The sequence below is a fragment of the Condylura cristata genome, unplaced genomic scaffold (assembly GCF_000260355.1).
Source record: "Condylura cristata isolate star-nosed mole 26May11 unplaced genomic scaffold, ConCri1.0 scaffold00015, whole genome shotgun sequence".
Lineage (NCBI taxonomy): Eukaryota > Metazoa > Chordata > Mammalia > Eulipotyphla > Talpidae > Condylura > Condylura cristata.
Genome location: NW_004567116.1, coordinates 888,972 through 906,197, shown reverse-complemented (window position 1 = coordinate 906,197; position 17,226 = coordinate 888,972). Strand labels below are relative to the sequence as shown.

The 17,226-nt window shown below is 66.7% G+C and overlaps 2 protein-coding genes across 3 annotated transcripts in view; both read right to left on the bottom strand.

Moving 5' to 3' along the window:
- Positions 1-1,587: 1,587 nt before the first annotated feature.
- POLD4 (polymerase (DNA-directed), delta 4, accessory subunit) lies at positions 1,588-4,472 on the bottom strand. Of its 2 annotated transcripts, XM_004682574.2 has the most exons (4): positions 4,184-4,367; positions 3,893-3,988; positions 3,575-3,686; positions 1,588-3,298 (listed from the first exon to the last, which is right to left on the bottom strand). In XM_004682574.2, the coding sequence occupies exons 1-4, from the start codon at positions 4,278-4,280 to the stop codon at positions 3,274-3,276; spliced, it is 330 nt and encodes a 109-aa protein (XP_004682631.1). In that variant the 5' UTR covers positions 4,281-4,367; the 3' UTR covers positions 1,588-3,273. The 2 variants fall into 2 exon arrangements, with proteins under 2 accessions (XP_004682631.1, XP_012580489.1); XM_012725035.1 differs by having other exon boundaries at positions 3,893-4,472.
- Positions 4,473-11,015: 6,543 nt separating this feature from the next.
- CLCF1 (cardiotrophin-like cytokine factor 1) overlaps positions 11,016-17,226 on the bottom strand; it is a 15,827-nt gene continuing 9,616 nt past the window's right edge. Inside the window, exons 9-10 of the mRNA XM_012725125.1 lie at positions 13,162-13,491; positions 11,016-11,510 (exon numbers count right to left, since the gene is read on the bottom strand). Of these exons, the coding sequence (XP_012580579.1) occupies positions 11,016-11,510; positions 13,162-13,491 (825 nt within the window). The remainder of the gene's footprint in view (positions 11,511-13,161; positions 13,492-17,226) is intronic.

The following is a 17,226-nucleotide window of genomic DNA, read 5'->3' as shown; positions in this document are numbered from 1 at the left end:
CTCCAGTCCTGACAGACAGGGTCTCCAGAATTGTGGTTTTTATCCTGTCTCCTCGCTCGGACGCCGTCGAGCTTTCATCACCACAGAGAAGTCCAGACCCCGGGTGGCCCCACGCCACCCTCTGGCATCACCCCCCATTATGAGCTCAGGCCCTGGAGCTGCATTCTGGGATCCAGCCCCGTTTCCAGCCCGAACATGCTGTGTGGCCCTTGGGCAGGTACTTGGCCTCCCTGTACCGGAGCGTCCTCTTTAAAAAGCCTCGTAGTGGAGGTTGGCCGTGAGCACAGGGGCGCTCAGAGCCGGCTGGCTCTGCACTTCCCACGTGTGCTGCCTTCACGGCGGCCCCTAGGCACCCCCCGTCACGCCCACCCTCCTGGTCTCCTCCCTCAGCCTGGCCGAGCCTGCCAAGGGCCGCTCCAATCCCAGTTCCTTACAAGAAATGCTGTTGGCGCCTTGGCCGTGTCCGAGCAGGGGGCTCATGCTGCCTGACAGGTAAGGGTGGCCCTTTCTGTCACAGCCACTCCTCCACGCTAGGAGGCAGCGCTGGTGGAAGACTTGAAGATGACACACAGAGCTGCTAAGACTGTCCAGAATGGGGGCCCCTCGGCCCCCCCGGAGCCTGCATTCCAGCTGCGGGGGAAGGTTGGACGGCCGGAAGATGGCGGTAAGTAGAAGGCACTGCCTGCCTCAGAGCCGCCCTCGCGTGCCCGCCTGGGCGGGGGGCTGCGTCTCCTCCGTGGCTGGAGGATGCTGCTGTGCAGGTGGCTGGGGGGGCCTGTGTGAGGAGACTGTGCCTTCAGGGTTGAGCTGGTCCCTGCCGCTTGGCCTTCGCTTCAGCAGCCGAGGCCCACCCGGAGCTGTCCCTTGGTGGAGAGGGCTCTGGTCAAGGCGACCTCCCAGGGGAAGTGCGTTGCCACGACTGGCCTCAGACGCCCCGAGGGCTTGAGCCTCTCCTCACACGCCCCCATATTTTCCTCCGGTCCTGTCTGCCACCATGTCAGGCCTACGCTGTCCGGGTGCCGCCCCCTCCGCCCACACAGCCATCCCCCCCGCCACGGCCTTCAGCCACCTGGGCTCTCGGACCCGGGGCTCAGCCCAGCACCCCAGACTCGCACGCTGCTGTCTGCCCCCTGCGCTCCAGCGCGCCAGGCCTCAGGCCTGGCTGTCTCAAGCCGAAACCGTGACCCCACCCCTACCCTCCCCACGGTCTTTCTGGTCTTAGGGAACCCTGCCCTTCTAGCTGAGCCAAACCAGCACCCTGGGCTCCTTTCCCCTCCCCACACAGACAAGACTGACTGCTCACTGCCGCCATCTCGCGCCCTGCTCCAGGCCCACTACTGCCTCCAAGCCCCTGAAGCCCACGGCTGGCTTTCTGCCCGTGTCTGCCCCCACCCCGGGCCTGCTCACCTCCAGACAGGGAAAGGTTTTATTTATTTATTTTGAGATACATTTTATTTATTCACCAGAGACAGAGTGGGGAGCAGAACAGGCAGATCCACTGAAACACACTGCTGAGGGGAGCTGCGGGGAGACAGAGGTGTCTGCTGTGCCCTGGGGATCCCTCCCTGGCCGGGGATCCAACTTGTGCTGCGGTCTCTGCCGATAGCTTCATAGTGCTGAGACTCACCCCTGTGCCACCAGGGAGGCCCCAGAACAATGTTCTAAAAACAGATTAGACTATATATTTATCAACTTAACACTCAGCAGTGTCTTCATCTGACTGAGTATGAAGTCCTGACCTGCAGGCCCTGTGAGACCCGCTTCCACCTCACAGGCCGCGGGCCTTCTGCCTCAGGCCCACAGCGCTCCCTCTGGCCCCTGCTCATGCTCTTGCCGTGGGTGTGTGCTGCGCTCTGCCCGCACAGGGGCAGGCATAGGTCCCAACCCCATCCAGGCTTCAGGGGTCTGTCGGGTGCTGCCAGGTCAGAGAGGCTCCCCGATCACCTTTCGGGGCCTCAGCACCCCTGACCTCTGACCCCAATTTCATGACCACTGACCATCCCGATGCAGCATTTACATGTTGACTTTTGTCCACCTCCTCACCAGTGACACCCCAGGAGGATGTCACCCCACACCATAGGTGCTCACGTGGGCAGGGCTGGCGCAGGTGGGAAGAAAGCACAGCCCTGGTCTCTGGGCCACACCCACCTGCTAGGCCCTCTGACACAAGGTCCCAGATAGTGGCTGCCCTCTCAGTAAAGCTCACCTGATGGCTCTTTAGGAAGTTGGGGGGCACCTCTGAAGTATTTGAGGCCTGGTCTGTGCTCAATAAAGTGGGGTCTGATAGGGCCGTGGGTGCTCAGCCAGGGAGCTCATGGAGCCGCCTCCTTCCACCCACCCGTTGAATGTGCCGGCCGCCACATAAGGAGCCACACGCTGTCTGAGTGTCGATGCCCCTCAGAGGATGGCCAGCTTGGAGCAGTTTCTGTAGTTGAGACCCTCAGTTTGGCCTCCAGCGTGGGAAGCAGAGGGCTTTCTGGGAGTGGGTAGGTCTGTCTGGACTTTACACACCATGGGTCCCACGGACCCTCTTTTGGCAAAGGACCCGTTTTTGTGAGCTGGGCACCACGGGCAGGAGCTGCCTGGGTGGGTGTCCGCCCCCACTCCCCCAGGGACTCTTGAAGAGCAGCTTCCATGTGCACCACCAGGGGGCGCCAGAGGCGGCCCCGCTGCGGTGAGGACTGCTGGCGGTCTTTCCTCCCTTCAGCGACACGGAAGGCCAGGCAGTCGCCTGCCAACCTCCTGCGCCAAGGGGCAAGACGAGGCTCAGCAAGGCTCTCTCCCAGTTGTCAGCTGGCAGGTGCTTTTGGCCAGAGCAGGGTCACGTTAGGGTCTGGGGAACAACCATCCAGGCTCCGTGTCTTTATTGAAAAGCGGCAGTGAACCCCTTGCCCTGAGTTCAGCTAGTTGTGCCCCCTCAGACTCCCAGGCTTGGGGGCGGGGGGCATGCGTCTTGGCCTCTTAGTTGGTCTGTCCAGTGCGACTGCCAGCAGCCATGTCTAACCCACCACATCATCCCCGGAGCCAGGGGCCACGTGCAGACATGGGGGTCACGTCCTGGCCTCAGAGACCACCCCCAGCGGCAGGAGCGCCGGAAGCCTGTGGGCTCAGTGGAAGGCTGGCAGATGTCAGCCTCCAGGTTCAGCCTCTCCCCTCCCGGGGACGGTCCGGCCGAAGGTTCTGCACACAGAGCCGAGCCGAGGGGCAGCACCGGGCAGCACCGGGCTCTGGCTTCTACCTGAGGCTCTCGGAGGCGGCGGTCTTCGGTGAGCCTCAAAGCGGATAGAGGTGCCAGAGGCTGTGGCAGGGCAGGTGGGAGAAACCAAAGCGGAAGTCAAGTCCCTTGATGTGATTTCACCAGCTGCGCCCTCACTCGCCGCCTGGCTGCAGGCTCTGGCACCCCCTTACAGTCCCCTGGGGCTGCACCCCTCCTCCCACCTCAGCTCAGAGAGACGCCAGTATTGAAGTGACCCTCTGCCTCGGCCTCCTCGAGCGGCCTGCGCCCACTTCTCCCTGAGGTCAGGCGGCCCCTCCCAGGCCAGCAGGTGCCCCTGACAGCCCTGCGGGCTCTGACCTGTGCTGGTAGCGGGGGTCTTCGAGGTGGGCCTGCAGCAGCTGGCGCACCTCCAGTGGGGGCTCCAAGCCCATCTTCTGTGCCCGATGCCAGCGCTGCAGCCGCGTGATTCCTGCCAGTGTGGGAGGAAGACACGGGGCTTCGTGGAGGGGCAGGCAGAGCCCAGGCTAGAGACTGAATGTGGCGGGGGTGTCTCGGACCTGCACGCCCCGGCCTCAGGAGACAGTGCCAGGCCGGAGGGGGCTTGGCTGGCTCCAGTCGGTGACAGGACAGGTGACCAGACAGGACCGGTGACGGGAAGGCCGCGGGGCCTCTCACCTGTGCAGGGGCCGTACTGCCTGGCCAGGTCGAACTGCCTCAGCAGCTCCAGCGCTGCCTCGTCCACATCCGCGCTCAGGGGCTGGGGCTCTTCCCCTGCAAATACAAGCTGCTCCTCAGGCCTGGCCGGCGGGGCCCCTCCTGCCTCACAGTTGACCGTGGCGACGCCAGGGCCCTCGGCCAGCCTGGCCAGGAAGCAGCCGCCTGGCCTCACCTCCCCTAGCGCGCCCACGTCCGCCCGTGCCCTGTCATGTCCCTCCGCGGCCGAGGCTGCGCACCCCCCGCCGAGACCTAGCTCTGGCACCAGCTCCCCCTTGCTGTGCCCAGTGGGGTCCTCCCGCCTCTTCACTACGGGGTAGGAGTCAGTGATGAGCCGCTTCCGGCCCATGGCGGCCACCCAGGCAGGCGGAGAAGGAGGCGACTGCGGGAGAGACGGGCCAGTGGGCACGGGAGACAGCTGCTGAGAGCGAGCGAGCGAGCGAGCGAGCGAGGCCTGGGGCCAGACAGCGAGCGGGGCCAGCGATGGGCAGCCGAGATGACCCAGACGCCGAGAGGAAGTGCGCGGCTTCCAGGACCGAGCCTCTCCCCACCCCCACCGGCTGGCTGGCCCTGAGGCCCAGCCAATGGCAGCCCGCTGCTCCGGGGCGGGGCCTGGCCCAGCCAATGGCGGGCGGCGCTGGCGAGGGGGCGGGGCCGCCGCTGCAGCTGTGTTCTGGGGGCGAGGGGGCGAGGCGGGGTGGGGACCTGTCGAGATGCCCCGGCGGCACCACCTCCGCTGCCCCTCATTGGTCTGCGGTGGGTCTCGGGGGACCGGAGAACCTTCGCCTCGGCCCTCTCACTTCCCGTTTTCCCTGCCTAGGCAAATGTTCTTTCAGCCTCGCTAATCCCCGTGGCCGGTTAGTGGCTCCCCAGAGTCCAGCTGGAGCCTTCCCCTGGCCCTTGGCCCGCAAGCCAGTGGGGGCAGGTCTGGAGGTCCGGAGCTGGTTGGGGCTGATCCACCCCCCTGCCCTGGGGGCTGCCCCCTCTCCCCAGGAAACCTGTCTGGAGGCCAAGTGGGTTCTGAATGCTGCGTTGTCACAGCCTGTGCCCGGAAACACTGCCCGCCCTTAGTCCAGGCCAGCATGGGGTCTCCCGGGGTCTCAGCCTGCGCGCCCACCCCGCTAGTCAGGAAGACTGCCCTGCCCTCCTGTCAGGAAGACTGCCCTGCCCTCCTCCAGGAGGCCGGTGCTTGGATTCCTGCTCCTCACCGTGGACTCCGCCTCTCCCCGGTCTGCGAGCCCGCTGGGAGCACGGGCAGTGAGGGGCGCTGCGAGGCCGGACTGCGTGGCCGATGCGTGCCCAGCCCCTCCTAAGCGCTCTCTGCAGAGGCACCTGACGGAGGTGGTGGTGAAGCAGTTCTTCTGGTGCTGCTCATCACTCACATTGTGGGGCCCCCTCTAAACAGTCCCCCCATGTCCCCCAAGAGTTCATGGGGCAGACGGAGACCACAAGTTGTCAGGGAGAGGATAAAAGCCTGACAAACAGGAGGGGGGAGGCGGGTTCAAGGTGGGCAGGACCACAGGACCGGCTCAGTCCTGGAAGACCTCCCGGAGGAGGCAGGCAGGCGCTTGTAAACAGTGTCTCTCACTTCTCCACCCATGACCTTTGTCCCTGGGCTCCGGTCATCGCTGACTCACCCCTGCTCCCCCCTCCCTCACCAACTTCCTGGCAGCAGGGGAAAGTACTGGCCAGTGAGAGTCTGGGAATCAGAGGCAGGAGTGGCCCAGCTAGCCTGGCCCTCCCCTGAAGCCAGCTCGTCCTCCTGCCAGGGTGCGAGGGCCTGCGGAGGCCTGTGCCTCTCCCACTGCTGGGGGGTCTGGGTGCCCTGCAGGGGGAGAAGGCCCTGGAGAGCCCACCACCACGGTTGGGGGGCGTGGGGACAGGGGTGAGAGGAGGCCTGCTGTGGTGGGGAGGGACGCAGGGAGGCTGTCCCCATCAGGACGGGAAGGGCCAGGTGGACCCAAACACTCTGGGTGGGATGGTGTCCAGGCTCTGTGGGCTGACCACCCCTCCCCACGGGTGTTGCGGAGGTGTGTGGCAACCAGGCTCACAAAGCCCGAGGGAGTAGGGAGCCGTGGGTGGGGCAGACCCCTCCTCATTCCTGGTACCTCCCACCCCTGAAAGCTGATAGCCGTGGGGCCCTGCCACCGCCCAGGGAGCGTGAAATGGGGTGTGCCGCCAGGCGGCCTCGGCGGCTCCCACTGCCACTGGGCCTAGGCCTTCCTTTCCTTGGCACCCTGGCTTGCTCTGCGGGCACTCTCTGGGCCATCCCCGCCACACACGCCAGCCCTGGCTGGCCCAAGCCCGACCAGTCTCTCCTGCCCCACCTGGGAAGTGTCTGTGGCCGTTAGCCTCCCCAGGACTGGAATTCTGGCCTGGAAGTGGGGACACACACCCCAGGCAGCCCTGACTTCCTCCGTGGCCTCAGGAGGCGGGAACCGCTCCTGTCTCCTGGGCACCCGGCCGGGCTTTGGTCTGCCTGTCCTTCAGTCTTTTCCCTTTTTGCCCCCCAACCTGTCTGGCTCCTCTCACTTTCCATCCTGGAAATTTGCTCCTGCTCAGGCGCCTCCTGGTCTGTCCCCACAAGTGCTGTCCCTGGGGCCGCCCGCCCCGGGCCAGAACTCTGAGTTGGGACTAAGTTCTCCTTGCTTCAGGCAGTTTCCTGAGACCCAGGTTCCCGTGTTGGCCTGGTCCTAAGAGGCTGGTGAGCGGACCGGCCGGAGTGACTTTTACACCTTGACCTGGTGATGCTCACAGCCCTTGCTTCGTGGCCAAGACCAGATTATTGTCTGAACCAAGAAAAAAGAACTAGAGCAGGAGCCCAGCACCTTCCTGAGAGCAGAGGCCCACCACCCACGGTTCCAGGGGGAAGGGGACTAGGCCTGGCTCAGCTCAGACAATGTGGCAGGATGGGGGGCCCCAGCTCTGCACACGCTCACGATGGGGCTGGGGGGAGAGCCAGCTAGCGCGGGAGGTGGGGGCAGGTAGACCGGGAAGCAGCTGCCTGGGCCCCAGCGGGCTGTGGGGCGTAGCCGTTCTCCTTCCCTCTCCCCCGCCCCCCCTTCCTCATCCCTCAGGCCCTACGACCCACCCTGAGCTAGAGATTCTGGGCAGCCAGACTACACCCCAGCCCCCACATCCTCACACACCCTGGGCCCCATTCTCACCCTGTGGGCCAAAATTCTTTCAGGCACCTCCTCCTAGTCCCTCAGACGCCCCCCAGACACCCCATCTCTCCCAACTGCAGGGTCTCATGCTCAGTGGGTTTCAGGGCAGGAGCCTGGTGGAAGGCGAAGCTCCCCTGGCCCCGGTCCCAGTTCACTGGATGTGGCCGGGGCCCTGCCCCACCCTCCTGCCCCACCTCTCTGTTCACCTTGACCGGCCAGGCTCCCGGAAGCCGGACGCCGCCATCCTGACTGTGGCCACCAGGGGTCAGACTTTGTCCGGCTGGGACGAGGCCCTGGTTCCTTTCTGCCGGCTGCCAGACCTGGAGATGGGGGCAAGTCCTTCCCGCCTGGCTGTGACCTCTGAACTAGCTGGGTGAGGCCCCCAAAAGCTGAAAGGAGGAGCATGCTCAGGCTCTGGTTCTAATGCCACATTACCCCCTCACTGCCCCCCACACCCACTGACAAGGGCTTTGTCCACTGCTGGGAAATTGGGGAACTGCGCTGAGTCAGTTGAAGGGACAAAGGCAGGGGCAGTGGTGGTGGCAGTGAAGAAGGGGGAGCCTCCCCCAGAATGTGCCCCCAGGCCTGGCACGCTGGTCCCTGCCCTCTAGATTAAGGGGGAAGGAGGCCCTGGGCCCGTCCCCGTCCAGGTGGTGCTGGGGAATGGTGTGTGAGATGGGTGACCGATGGCCCCCACGTGCCAAGGGGGCCCCTAAGATGTCCCTGTAGTCTTTGCAGAGAGGTGACAAGACCCAACTGGCCCGTGGCGCCCCCCCCAGAGCCTCCCCTGGGCTACTCCCAGGTGTCAGCGCCCCCTGTACACTCTCTCACAGGCTCCCAGGCCGAGCTGGGATCATTCTGACCCTCCTCTCCCGAGGGGGCTCCCCTCTTCTCCCCGAGGGGGCTCTCACCTTCCTGGCAACAGAAGGCACTAAAATGACGGCCCCAGGGCTCCGGGCCCGGGGGTTCCAGGCTCCGAGGTTGACCCCTGAGCCCCAAACTCAGGGCAGCCCCGGCCCTCCTTGGCCTCTACCCCGCAGGCCACAGTAGCAAGACCCAGAGGAGGGACCGCACCCCAGCTGTCCGCCCATGGGGCGCCCCTGGGCACACTTCAAGGACTCGCTCTAAAGTGCCCCTGGCCACTGCTCTCCTGTCTCCGCCTCCCCCCACCTGCTCCTCAGAATGTATTAGCGGGCTGTCTCCAGCCACCCTCTCCGGTCCCCCAGGCCCACTGCTGCCCCACCACGCCCTGCAGTCTGGTCCTCTGGAGCCTGTGGCACCCTGACTTGCGGTCATCCTGCCTTGCACCTTGGAAAGGGCCCCCTCTCCACTCTGCCCCTCCCCGGCTTGCAGGATGCCAGGACCGGGCGCCAGGTTACCTTGTTCCTTTGTCCAGAGAGCCTGGGCGGGGCTTTCTGGCCTCTGCACTGTTTGCTGATGTTGCAGCGGCTCCCAGCACCCTCTGGCTTCTCTGCTGGCCCGACTCAGTCCCAGTCCCAGCCTCCCCGGCCTCTCCGGTGCCACCCCTCAGCCAGCAGTGACACGTTTAAGTCTTCTCTATTTAAGCACAGTAGCAGCAAAGCAAACAAAACACCCCGCTGTGACACTGCTACCCCTCCAGAGGGTCCCTCGAGCTGCCACCTGTTGCAGGGCGTCCGTTGACCCCCCACTCTGCCGCTCTCGGCTTCCTGACCACCGAGGCCAGCAGGCGCTCCCTGGCTCCCTGCTTTTTCTCTCAGCTCTTCAGGGCGCTGCCCGCCTCTCCTCTGCGACCTCGGTGCACTGTCATCCTGGCTCTCTCTGAATCGGCTTCAAGGGGATCACGGAGTGCTGGCGTTCGGGCCCAGGGCCGAGGCTCTGGAAGGCAGCGGATGGACTCGGGCCTCGGTGCGGGGTGGCGCCCGCCGCCTCCTGCCCTGGTGGGTCCTCCTGCACTTGGTTGGGTTCTACCTGGGGTGGGGGCAGGGACTTGGGGGTGGGGGCGGGGATGCCAGCACTTTCCCCCATCATTTATTCAACATCTTTGCTCTTTGGGCTGGAGTTGGAGCTGGGGGCTGGGCAGAGACGGGCCTCGGTGCCTGTCGGGCAGCGGCTCGACCCCCAGGAGGTGGCCATGTGGCCTCTCCCCGTGTCAGGTGGGAGGCAGCCTGCGGGCGGCCGACCCCTCGACCCCTCGGGGTGGGGTGGGCTCAGCGCTGCCCCGCACCTCACTCGCGGCCTGCTCCCTCCTCTGTGCTCCAGCCTGAGCTGCGCTCTCCCCACGTCAGGAGTCAGGTGGGGCTGGGCACATGTTGGTGCCGCTGTGGGCAGGCCGTGGGGTCTCTAAATGTCTGTCAGCTGACGGACAGAACCCTCATCTGTCACGCCCTCGCTCCAGGCGCCGTCCGTCCCAGGAGCCCCACAGAAACTCCCTGCTGTGCCCTGCCAGCAGCTGGCCTGCTGCTTTACTGGTGCTCCTGGGGTCACCTCACCTACTGACCGGCCCAGCAGTCTGGGGACGCTGTCCCGCCACCCTCCCCGCAGTCTGAGAAGGGCACTGAATGGTCCCCACCTTGCAGCTGGGGCGCCTGGAGGGTGAGGCTGGGACCCTCCGGTCCCGGGTCTCCTGCTGATCGGCCCTCCCGGAGCATCTGTCCCGCCGGGTTGTCACGTTTCCCCCCGCCCTCACCCCTCACCCCGTCTGGGGTCTCAGAAAGAAAAAGGAGCCGCACATCACGTGGCCAGTGCCCTTCTCAGGCGATGAAGGAATTGAGAAGGGGGGTCCCTGTGGGGGGGCTGACTGGACCCCCAAGTTGACAGCTGCTTGCCTACATTGAGTGCACTTGGAGAGCAGCAGGGGGTGGGTCAGAGCTTTTTGGGGAGACCTGTATGCTGGGAGGCAATCTGGAGAGGCGAGGTGAGCAGTGACGGGGGAGCCAGGTGAGGACAGGGAGGTGTCCCGAGGGCGGGAGGCGGGGGGCCTGTCGTGGGCTTGGCTTTCCGGCAGAGCCAGCGAGGGACCCTCTTCCCCAAGCTTTTGCCTGCTGAGACCCCCGGAGCCCCCTGCTCTCCCCACAGCCCTGGGAGGGCAGGCGGAGGACAGGAGGGCGCTGGGGCCCAGCCAGCAAGGGCGCGGCGATCTGGGGCAAGCATTTTATTTGTTAATACAAGAATAGAAATTCTGCAATAAATATCATCTAATAAATAACATCTCCAAATAAATAAATATTAATACAACAAACTTAGAGTCATGAGTGGTGGGGCCGGGGAGCAGGGCCTGGGGGAACTGCCCCCACCCCCCGAAATGCTACTGCAATGTAAACTTTCAGGAAATTCTGTGGCTGCAGCCCCCCCCCCCCGGCCCCAGCAACCCACAGACACCTGGGACAGGGTGGCGAGGAGGCCCCGTGACGGCGGCAAGACACTGCGTGGCCAGAGCCCTTCGGGGCCACCGGCGGGTGCGCTGGCCTGGCCCTGCTTTACTGTGGCCTCTTCTGCTCTCCAAGCCCATGCAGATCCCGTCTCTCCCGCGGTGACCCCAGTGGGAGGCGCTTCCTGCTGGGACTCGCCACTGTGTTTGTTTCCTAAGCAGGACAGGTTATTTGGGGGGCAGGGGGTGATGCCCACCCAGGAGTAGGGCAGCCAGAGGTTCCACTCCAGCAAGGCACAGGTGCTGTGGTCCCATCGCCCACTGGCGGTCCCCAGGGCCGGGGTGGGCCGGGACCAGGGTGGAGACAGGAGGTTCCCTGGAGGCCACTTCCCGTGGAAGTGGCCGTGGCCTCCCCCAGACCGGCGGGGCGCGGGGCGCGGGGAGGGCGGCCCCACGGCATCAGGCCTCGTCCAAGCCCTCGGGAGGCCGCAGCTCTCTGGGTCCGTGTCCTGGCTCAACGGGGGTTGGCACTCGGCGCCCCCCTGGCGTGGGGGCGGGGCGGGTGGGGTCAGAAGCCTCGGGCCTCCAGCCGCAGGGTGACGGCGGCCGCCGCAGGCTGCATCTTCTTCTTGAGCCGGTTGAAGTCCTTGGCGGAGCGCCACAGCCAGGTCTGCAGCTCCTTCAGCAGCCAGAAGTCGTCCATCTTCTGGAGGAAGTCACTGTGGGCAGGGCCGGGGGCCCAGGCGGGCTCAGCCCCGGGCCCGGGCTGCGGCAGCGGGTAGCCCAGCGCCGCCATGACGCCCGCGATGCTGCCCAGCAGGCCCTGGAGGCTGGTGCAGAAGTGGGCCAGGCTGCGGCGCAGCTCGGCCGTGGCCGCCTGCCGGTTGAGGCCGCGCAGGTAGCACAGAAGGTGACTGTAGGCCTCGTAGTTCTGGGTCAGTCGCAGCTTGTCGTTGAGGCTTCGCCACACGTCCAAGTTGACCGTGGCCCTGGGCAGCGTCTCCGCCCCCAGCCGAGGCGGATTGAAGTCAGGCTCGTTGAAGGGGGGACCCAGGTAGTTCAGCTGTGAAAAGGAGAGGGTGAGGGGGAGGAGGGGGCGGCCGGCCGGCCCCCCGCGGCGCTGGCGCCCAGCGGCTGCTGCCCCGTTGCCCGCCGCTCTCGGCTTCTCTACGCCCGGCCCTGACACGGAGGACGCCATCTGTGTGCAGGCGCCGCTAGCGGGGCGCCGAGCTCCACGGAGAGGCGCGGAGAGGGGACCTCGGGAGGCGCCCACAGGGCACGGGTGTGCGAGTCTTGGGAGGGCGCCCGGGCGGGGCAGAGAGGAAGAGGAGCGGAGGAGCCAGGCGGCCAGGCTGCAGAGCGGAGCAGGCCGAGAGCGCAGAGCCAAGGAGAGGAGCCAAGGAGGCGCAGTGCTCACAGCGAGGCTGCAAAACAGAGAGGAACGGCCTCAGGCAGGACGCAGGCTCGGGCAGGAGGTGCCTGGCGGCCCCAGAAGGACCCGGCCTGGAAGCCAGACTGCAGGGGTTAAGGAGTGGGTGGCGGAGAGGAAGTGGAGGCAGAGGGTGTAGACCACTCCTTCGAGAACTTTGGCAGGAAAGCCAGGAGGAAGAGGGTCAGGAGCGAGAGGGGCAGCAGCCCATCCAGGCCTTCGAGAGGGGAGACGGAGCGAGCGGGGGGCAGGGAGGCCTGGGGGCCGCAGGTTCCACTCGCCTTTCACGGCCCGTCGCACCCCGACGCTGTGGTCACCGACTGCCCCAGGAGGGGTTCACAGTCGCAGGAAGAAACTGAGGCAGTCTCCTGAGCGGGGCTGGAGGAAGGGCCTGGAAGACAGTCTTGGGAAGAGGACAGAGCCTCGCCAACCCCCGGGGGAGAGGCCTGGGGCCCAGGGAGAGGCCGAGGGAGACCTCGCGGCCTGCAGAAACGGGGAGGAGGGCGAGGCCGGGATAGGCCAGGCCCAGGGGAGGTTCACACGCTGACAAGCGCAGAGACAAACTAATTTCCTCGGTGTATCCTGGGGCTGCAGCCAGCTCCCCCGCCACCCTCCTCCCCTTTCTTTCCCTGGCTCCAGAGCAGGGTCTGGGATGTGGAAGAGGAACACGGGAAGAGGGGGCCGGCTCCCCACGGTCCTCAGCAGCTCCGACCCTCCTTCCTTCTCTCCTGGGCTCCCTGCACACCTCTGGACTGCCCCCAAACCCTCACGGCACGGCTTCCGCCCGCACCCTGACCCCCAGCCAGGGCCGGCCGGGGTTCTCCGCAGCCCCCGTGCCTCAGGTCCCCCCTAGGAGGCCCAGCCCGGACGGGAGAGACAGGCGGAAGGGAGGCCGTGGGTCCAGAGCAGCAGGGCCCCAGGTCTGGGGCGGAGGCGAGCTGGGACACAGGCATGGGAGGTGGGGCCCCAGCACCCCACCCAGCCCCACCCGGGCAGGAGACACCACAACACGGTGTAAACAGAGGAGACTTCCCCGGCCCCCAGGGGGAGGCGGGCGCTGGGCCGGCAGCCAGCGGGGCAGTGGGCCAAGGCGGGTGCGAGGCCTGCCCACATGCCTGGTCGGGGCCGGCGCGGGGAGCACCTGAGAGGGAAGGCGGGCGCAGGCCAGACCCCAAGCTGGGCCGGCCCTCCTCCCCACCCAGCAGGGCCTCCCCACACGTGTCTCTCCCCCAGCCCTCCCCGGCGCCCCGCGGCTCCCAGGCCCTACGCCGCCCTGGGTACTCACATAGGCCCCAGCCAGGCTGCGGAGCTGGTGTTCCAGGTATCGGGTGAGGTCATAGGTTTTCTGGATGGAGGGGCCAGGCCCGGGGTCCCCCGTGCGGTTGAGGGCTGGCACCGCAGGGAGGTGCCAGAGCACGGCGCACAGGCACGCTAGCACCCCCCACGAGTCCCCTGTGGGTGGGAGGCAAGAGCGTGAGGGCCTGCCCGTCTGAGGAAGCAGCGGCTGCCCGTCGGGGCTCTCAGGTGTCTGTCCCCGCGTCGGGGTGCACCCGTGGGAGGCGGGGCGGGGGCTCGGCACGGGCGCGGCCCGCTGGAGCACCTGTGTGCGCATCAGCTATGGGGTGCGGTTTGTGTGTGGGGTGGGGGACGGGGCCAGGCCTGGGGCCCGCGAGCCCACACCCCACAGCTCCAGCGGGACCTCAGCCTCCTCTCCCGGCCCCGGGGGGGAGGGGCAGCAGCCTGGGGGGTGAGAGGAGAGCCACGGCCTCCAGTGGGAAGAAGCACAGTGGAGGGGCAGCCCCGAGGGAGGGGTGGGTCTCCCCCGGTGTGGACACAGGGTCCCAGTCTGCCCCCTAACCGAAGGTGCTGGATGCGCTTGAGCAGAGAGAGCCTTGCAGTTAACTTGCGGGGCGGGCTGATGTGTGGAACTGGTCGGCCCATGGCCATCCCACAATGCCCGGGGCCAACGCTCAGTGCTGAGGTTGGACTCAGGCCCCTGGGAAGTCCCCACATTAGGTGAGGCCCAAGGTCAAGAGCACTAGGCCAGGAGTCAGGGGACACTGAGGCCGGGCCGCATCGGTTCGGGCTCAGGCAGGGGAGGACCTGTCGTCAGTGAGCTAAAGACTGTTACTCGAAAGCTCCGGGGCTTGGCCGGCTGACTGCGGCCGGGGGCTGCGGTCAGGAGTGGGCAGGCGGGGCTTGGCTGGGGCCCTGGCCGGCGAGCCGCGGACGGAGCTGTCAGGCGCGTGACGCATGGCCAGGCTGGAGGTGAGCTGGTGGGTGTGGGAGGGCGAGTGGTTTGTATTTTATACTATCACATGTTCTGCAGAGACATCCTGCTTTGATCGTTAGAAACAAGTTGGTCAGGCCCTCCCTGGTGGCGCAAGGGGTTAAGTCTCAGCACTGTGAAGCTCTCCGCAGCCACAGCACGGCAGCCTGAGTTCGATCCCCGGCCAGGGAGGGACCCACAGGGCGCGGCAGACCCCTCCTGTCTCCCCGCTGCTCCCCTCAGCCGTGTGTTTCACTTGATCCGCCCGTTCTGCTCCCCACTCTGTCTCTGGTGAACCCTCTCGACCTCCTTCCTGCACTTCTGGCCTGTACCCCAGTTTTGTATGCATAAATAAGTCTTAGGGAAAAAAAAAAGAAAGAGAGAAGCCAGCATAGGCCACCGAGTGCCGCTTGGGGGTCGGTGTGGAGCGGTGAGGCCAGGGCAGGCGTGGTGCCATCGCGCCCTGGGTCCCGGCTCAGGAGCCTTCAGGTGAGGAAGCGCTGAGGGCTAACTTGTGAACCATCCCTGACCCCTGACCCCTGACCAGGAGCAGGGGTCAGGTGGGGCTTACACAGGGCCGGACTGGTCAGTTTCGACTCGGGAGCCGGCCCACGGGGGTCCTGGGCTCAGCCTCCTTGGGGGACGGCTCCGGCTTGAGCGCGTGGGCTCAGGGAGAGCAGGGCGGGGCACGCCAGCGTCTCTGGGGCGGGCACCCCCTCCCCACCAGCCCCTGCGGCCCCCGCCTGCCTCCCCTCGCCTCCCTCTGTCCACCCCAGGCTCTCACTGGCGCTCAGCTCCTTCCTTGTTCTTCACTTTCCCAAGGCAACTCCAGGCCCTTCTCTGTGGCCGCCTGGGCCACCCTCAGCCTGGACATCTGACCGAGTCACCGCCCGGGCCCTGCGGGCACAACGCGGGAGCAGTTCGGGAGGCCGGAGGCCTGCCAAGGGGCGGCAGCCCGCCCAGCCTTGGGGCGGCTTTCAGAACGGAGCCGCAGCCCGGCCTGGCTCGCACAAGGCCCAGGGTCCCGGCCGCAGGGCCGACTGGGAGCTGGGCTGGCCGCTTCCCCCACCCCTGCTTCCCGGGAGCTGGGACTGGGCTCTGCCTGCCTGTGCGTGGCAGGGTGGGGGCGGGGCGGGGCGAGCTTTCCCTGGCCTCTGGGCCCTCTGGGGTCTCCCTGGGGAGGACTGGCTCCCTGCACGGGACTGCAGGGGGAGAAGCCTTTGGATAAACAAGAGCTAAGTCATCTGGGCAGAAAAACGGCTCGTGAAATTAACCAGACCAGGCCGGTGTTCTCAGGAATATTTCAGTTCTGAGGTAACTGTGTCACTGCAGGCTGGGGGAGGGGGGCGGGGGGGAGAGCAGAAGCGCCCACTGACCCACTCATGGAGAGAAGCAGAGAGAGGAAGGAGTCAGACAGCCAGCGGGCGCAGAGGCGTGGAGAGAGGAAGGGCAGGCCGGGCCCAGGCACAGGCCTCTGCTCGGAGAGCCGCCACCCTGGGCAAGAGGGCCCGCTGGCAGAGTGGAAGTGGGGGAGGACACCTGTGGTCAGCGGGGAGCCCCGGCCGCTCCCAGGGAGGGGCTCGCAGTGGGCATCTGAGCCCACACAGCCTCCGGCCCCCTCGCAGGCCCTGGAGTGCAGGTGGACCGGCCCCTGGGGGCTGCGGCCTGCTCCCCTCCCTGCCGGCCCCCAGCCCGGCCCCCCGCCCAGCTCTGCCTCTGGCTGCTGCCCACTGATTGTTTACATCCCGTCTTCCCCTGTGTTTATAAATCCGCTGAGCACGAGGAGCTAATGAGCGCAGCTCACGTTTCCTGCTGCGCCCCACCCCATCCTGGCCCCCGCCCCGCCAGCCCCTAATTCCATCCAGATCCCTGGGCCCTGGGAACCGAGGCCCCTCAGGAACACCCGCGTGTGTGCGAGCACACACAGCCTCCGCCCACGCAGGCCCAGGGCCGCCCTGACCCACTGCACAGGCAGGCACACCCGTGTCCCTGTGGCTTCAGCCAGCTGCCCCTCATGGCCGGCCTGTGCCCCCAGCTGAGCTCACTCGGCGAGGGGGTGCCAGGGTGCAGCTGAGCCGGGCAGGGTGGGTCATCCGAGGCAGCAGGGAGATGCTGCCCTGGGACAGGGCTGGGAGCTCTCCGCTGGGTTGGGGAGCGGGTGGCTGCTGATGCCAGAGGGCAGGGCCCTGCCTGCAGGCCACACCAGCACCCACGTGGTGACCTCAGAGGAGCGTGTCGAGGGGCCTGGGGGAATGGAAGTGGTGTGGGGCGCTGCGTCGAGTGTGGGGTGAGGTCCGGGCATCGAGCCGCTAGGAAGCCCTCCCCGGGGTTGGTCCCAAGCTGCCTTTCCAGGGAAGGCCCACGACAGCCCTCTCCCCTGGCCCTCCCCGCCTTGGCTTCCTGTGCCCCTGGCTGGGGCAAGTGGCTTAATGATGGGCCCACCTGGGCCCAGAAGTGAGGCGCCGGCTGTGACGCAGCCCCTCAGGTGACTGGGCTGGGGCGGCTGCTCTGCACCAGTCTCTGCTGGAGCTGTGGGGTCCCCTCTGCTGGCTTCTCCCTACCCTTCTTTTCCAACCTCAATGACAGGAGAAACTGAGGCTCAGGGCATGCACGGAGCCGGCCACCTGCCTCCGGAAGCCAGCAGTGACACAGAGCCGGTCTTCTGGAGAGGGTTCTGGGTGGGGCGGCAGGCGAGAGGACGGGTGTGCTCCGGCCAGTGTGACGGGCAGGCGCGGCAGCCAGCCAAAAGCCAGAGGCCAGAGGCCAGGGCCCTCGTGGAGGAAACAGTGGCCAGGCCAGCGTGTGGGTGAGTCCCAGAGGGTGTGGAGCCGGGGGTGTGGGAGGGGCTGCGGTGCAGGGGTGTGAACAGGCAGGTGGGATTGTGGGGAGGAATGTGAAGTGTCACTAGCAGAGAGGCTGGTGTGGAGGGGCGCGCGGCGGCGGGAGCAGGCAGGCGCGGCGGGCGCGAGGAGCCATTACCGGCCGGAGGAGGGGGCTGCCTGCGGGCCTGACAGTTGCTGCCACCTCCGCCCGCGCGGGCTGAGAGCGCGGCTCAGGGCCGCCAGCGAGCGCCGGGACAGG